At 40.2% G+C, this 4,488-nt stretch overlaps 1 protein-coding gene across 2 annotated transcripts; it reads right to left on the bottom strand.

Moving 5' to 3' along the window:
- Nucleotides 1-774: 774 nt before the first annotated feature.
- LOC149242945 (disease resistance protein RPV1-like) lies at nucleotides 775-3,865 on the bottom strand. Of its 2 annotated transcripts, XR_016245752.1 has the most exons (3): nucleotides 3,232-3,865; nucleotides 1,571-3,105; nucleotides 775-1,478 (listed from the first exon to the last, which is right to left on the bottom strand). XR_016245752.1 is itself a non-coding variant. In XM_089367730.1 (2 exons), exons 1-2 carry the CDS (start codon nucleotides 3,777-3,779, stop codon nucleotides 1,977-1,979), a joined length of 1,677 nt encoding a protein of 558 aa, XP_089223856.1. In that variant the 5' UTR covers nucleotides 3,780-3,865; the 3' UTR covers nucleotides 775-1,976. The 2 variants fall into 2 exon arrangements, 1 of the variants encoding a protein (XP_089223856.1); XM_089367730.1 differs by having other exon boundaries at nucleotides 775-3,105.
- Nucleotides 3,866-4,488: the final 623 nt, after the last annotated feature.

The raw sequence follows: 4,488 nt of genomic DNA, 5'->3' as shown, positions 1-4,488 counted from the left end.
TATGATTACTAATCTAAAGTTTAAACCATTCCCATTCATCGTTGTCATCATTAAACCAAGCCTTCCTTGCACTACATATTCTTATATTAACTAAAACATGAAATGGTGAAACCCGTAGTGGTATGTGTCACAAGCAAAAATGTTGATAAACAGTATGTACATTAAAAGCATCGGAAACATTATATTCACCATAAATTTAGGGCTTCTTTCTACAACTTTAGGCCTTCCTTCAATCGTTGGCGGAGTTGTTCGAGCACACCCTTATCCCACCGTAGTTTCGGACAGTCCACAGCAGAAAGGTAGTTTAACAACATTAAATGTTTTGCACCGGACAACTTTTGCATCTCATGGCATCCATCAACGTTCAGCCTACTGAGCTTCTTGAGCTGTTCCAACCCCAGAATTCTCCTCAGCCTTTTGCATCCAGAAGCATTCAAGTTCTCCAAAGATATCAACATCTCAAGATTTGGCAGCTCATCTAGCTTTACACACCCATAAACACATAGCTTCTTGAGCTTCTTGAGCTGTCCCAACTCCGGAATGCTCCTCAGCCTTTTGCATCCAGAAGCCTTGAATTTCTCCAAAGATATCAACATCTCAAGATTTGGCAGCTTCTCTAGTCTTTCACACTCACTAATGTTCAGAGATTGAAGTTTTGATAAACCACAAAGCCCATGGAAGGATTCCAATTTATTCAATTCTCTACCCCTTTCTCTTTCTTCTTCAATCTTTTTAAATGGCAGTTCCAGCAACGGACAATCTATCACATTCAGAAGTTCTTGTGGTAAGTGTTCTATCCCACACTTCTCGATATGCAACATTTCCAACTGAGACAACGGTGGAAAGGGATTGGGCAAGGATTTCAATCTAGGCGCTCCAGCGATAAACAATTTTTTCAAGCTCCTGAGGTTAGACAGCGAAAGAGGAAGCAGCACTTCCAAAGAATCGCTACCTATTGACAGAGCTTCTAAATTGCATAGGTTCCCAATCCAGTTGGGCAATTCTTTAAAGTTCGCTCCCTTCATGTCTAATTCTTTCAAGGACCGTTGATGTTCGATCTGGGGGGGCAATTCTGTCACATTCAAACAGTCTGAGATATTCAAGTATTCCAGGGTTGTAATATTTCCAAGTGTGGCGCTGGAGAGGGTCAACTTGGAGCAACGACACAAATCTAGACTCTTGAGTCGAGTTAAATCGCCAAAAGACTCTGGAAGCATCTGCAAACTGGAGGCCCATCTCAATTTAATGTGCTGGAGGTTTGTTAGCCTTCCAAAAGAATCAGGCAGCGAGATCATTTTGTTGCAGCCCTGTAAGCATAAGTATTTCAAGGAGCGCAGTTCACAAAATTCTTCCGGCAAGCTTTTGAGCGAGGCTTTGATGGTAATATTTTCAAGGTACTGGAGCTGTCCTATGGACTTGGGAAACTTTGAAAATGAAGTCCTAGTGTGGATAAGTAGTTCTCGCAACTGAAGAGGAGGCTGCAATGTTTGGCGTTTTAGGCATCAGAAAGACGTAAATGATAATTTTGACGTACAAATGAAATGAAGTTACAAAAGAAAAATAAGCATACCCGAGATTCCTCCTTCCACAGCGATTGGAAGCTCTGCCCGGCCATTTCTAAAACTCTTAAGTTCTCCATCGGTATCCACTCAGGCACGTAAGAGTATGGACAATTATGCCAACGGAGCCATCTGAGATTTGGTGACGACCTCTTGTCCAATATGGGTTTTAAATAATAACCATCTGCAGTTGCAACAAACTGTAAATTCGAAATGCGAGCATCATACTTCCGTGGCTTTCCCGTATTTGAATACCGCGACGAGCAACTGCCGTAATAACAATGAAGCATCCTAATCCCGCGAACTTCGGTCATTATCTGCTCACATATGAAAAGTATACAATATCACAATTGTAGATCTTTATTTCGAAAAAGCAAAATATATTTCTTGTGAATACAGAAACTTTAAAATTCAAATTTAATCTGAATCCAAGAGTTTGAATGATGGAAGCACTTTTACACGTGATGATTGTTCCAGCAAATCATCAATGTCCTTCGTCGATTGCTGCCAAAGACGACGGCTCCCTGATCCCTGCGCAATATTTCTTGCCAGGTCACGAAAGTGATCATGCATTCTTATGCAATTTTCCGCGTCCATTTCAAACAGACACTTGTCCTGTAAATTTTCAATCCCGCGCGAACCCAATATTCTGATGGCAAGATCTCTTTTTTCTCCTATGAAAAAGGAAGCAATGTCTAAAAATATATCTTGATCATCTAAACTGAGCTTGTCGTAACTTATTTTAAGACTCTTGTGTATCTCAGTTCCAGGCAGTACCTTTTCAAGTTCACCCAGTGTCTCTTGCCAGTAAGATCCATTCCGTCCACAAACAAGCGCCCCGAATACTTTGAGCGACAATGGCAATCCATCGCACGATTTTACAAATTGTTTTACCAGATCTTCAAATTCTGGTGATGGAAATTGCTGATTTAAGGCATAGCGACAGAAGAGCTCTTTGGAATGTGATTCACTCAATCCCTTCAGATAATAAATTGAGGACTCTAACACCCCTGAACTTCTGAGGACGTGCTTGTCCCTGGAGGTAACTAAAATCAAGCTCTCAGGGCCAAGGCTATCCCTAATTGGCAAAAGTGCATTCAATTGAGATGCATCATCTATATCATCTAGAACTATAAGACCATGAAAAGACGAGAGATACCTCAAAAGTATCCCTAACCCTTCAGCGGGATTCTCTATTTTGCAATCTTCCTTTTTACCTATGAAGGCTTCCAAGAGATTCGTCTGTAAACGAGTCATAGGTTTTTGTCTCACATCAAATAAAAACTTGGATTTAGTGTAATCTGAACTTCTACGGTTGAACAATTCCGTAGCTAGGGTGGTTTTCCCAACGCCACCCACACCCACAATGCCCACAACCTTGCAGCGCTCCTGATTGGATAGGGCCCTCTTTTCAAAATTTTCATATTCAGCAACTTTGAGATCCAACCCAGTTAGATGTTCTTCCACATGCACCAATAGCTTTGGAACCATTTTCAGAACTACTTCCACGACATTGTCCAGTCGCTCAAGTTCGTCGTCCTTGTCCCTGAATTGAGTAAACAAAGCAAGTGAGAAGCGCTTACGAATGTACACTAAGAGAATCTCAACATGGTGGAATCCAACAAATGAAAACTAAGACGGATGTTAAGGGAAACGAGGAGATGCAGCTCACCTAATCTCGCAACCGCTTAAATCGGCAACTGTAGAAAGTGCGCCTCTCCATTTCTGAATCTTGTCAGAGCTGTAGCGTGGCTTCTCTTCACCAGTTTTAGGATCAGGTGTAGTTTTCTTTGCAAGGTCTCGCAGGGCATCAGCGTACGCTCCGTCTTTGACATTGTAACGGACCACGGAAGGTTGAACCTTGTAAAAAACTGGAAAAATGGCTTTCCCTGACTCTACCATCAGCACAAGCTCATCCAAGCACCACCAAGATTCGGCATACCTTGGTGAAAAGATTGCAATGTGAACAGAGGCACCACCGATAGCCTCTGTTAACTGGCGAGAAATGTTTTGTCCCTTCTCCATCTCTTCCTTGTCGAAAAAGACTCTCATTAATCCATGGGAAGTAAGTTTCCGGTACAGATATCTGGCGGCCTTTTCACCATCCGCACCTCGGTGATTAATAAATAGATCCCAAGGAGTACAAGAAGTCGTGGCAGAAGAGGAGGCCATGGAAGAGGAAGCAGCGGAACCTTGAGCGGATAGAGTTAGATTTGCCATTGATACTGAAATCTGGAAATGTATGATCTGATAAACTGTATAATAAGATGCAAAGCTTCGATGGAATTCAAAATTTAAAAAAGGAGTGGACACGTACGTTGAGTAATGATGCTTTGGATACCATAGACGCGTATTTAAAGGTGCGGGAGATGACATAAATGCCATTTATGTCACGTAATATTGGACGATTGTTATTTATAATTATCATATTATTTATAATTATAAAATATCCTAGGTTGCTTCCCCCTACTTAAAAATACCCCTATGTTATTGCTGGCCCCTACCACGACAAACTTCATTCTTATGAATGAATGGATGGTCAAAGGTAGGATGGGACTTCAAATTAAAGTTATTAAATGGAATTAATATTAAATTATATTTTCTTGGAATCATTCCAGAGTTATTCAAAGCTGTCATTAGAGAATCTTTTATAAAAGTATTCCCACACCAACACGTGGTGCATGAATGGCTTCTGATTCAACCTTATCATGAATTGGTAGGTGAGACTTTTGAAGTTTTTGTATTATGTGGATATTTATTTAATATTATTACTTCTTCTTTTTTTTATATTCGGGAAGTAATTTATATTTGAGTAGCCAATTTTGACTATACTTAGTGTAATTTTAGTGGGGAATGGTATAAGAATATCTATTTAATTAGTTGGTAAGTCAAAATTTTGTTATGTGGTTATTTATTTAATATTATTATT

This window comes from Pinus tabuliformis, chromosome 8, assembly GCF_031772625.1.
Source record: "Pinus tabuliformis cultivar Carrire ecotype Pingquan chromosome 8, CPIR1, whole genome shotgun sequence".
In the NCBI taxonomy this organism is placed as follows: Eukaryota; Viridiplantae; Streptophyta; class Pinopsida; order Pinales; family Pinaceae; genus Pinus; species Pinus tabuliformis.
This window is presented reverse-complemented; position numbering and strand designations above follow the sequence as displayed.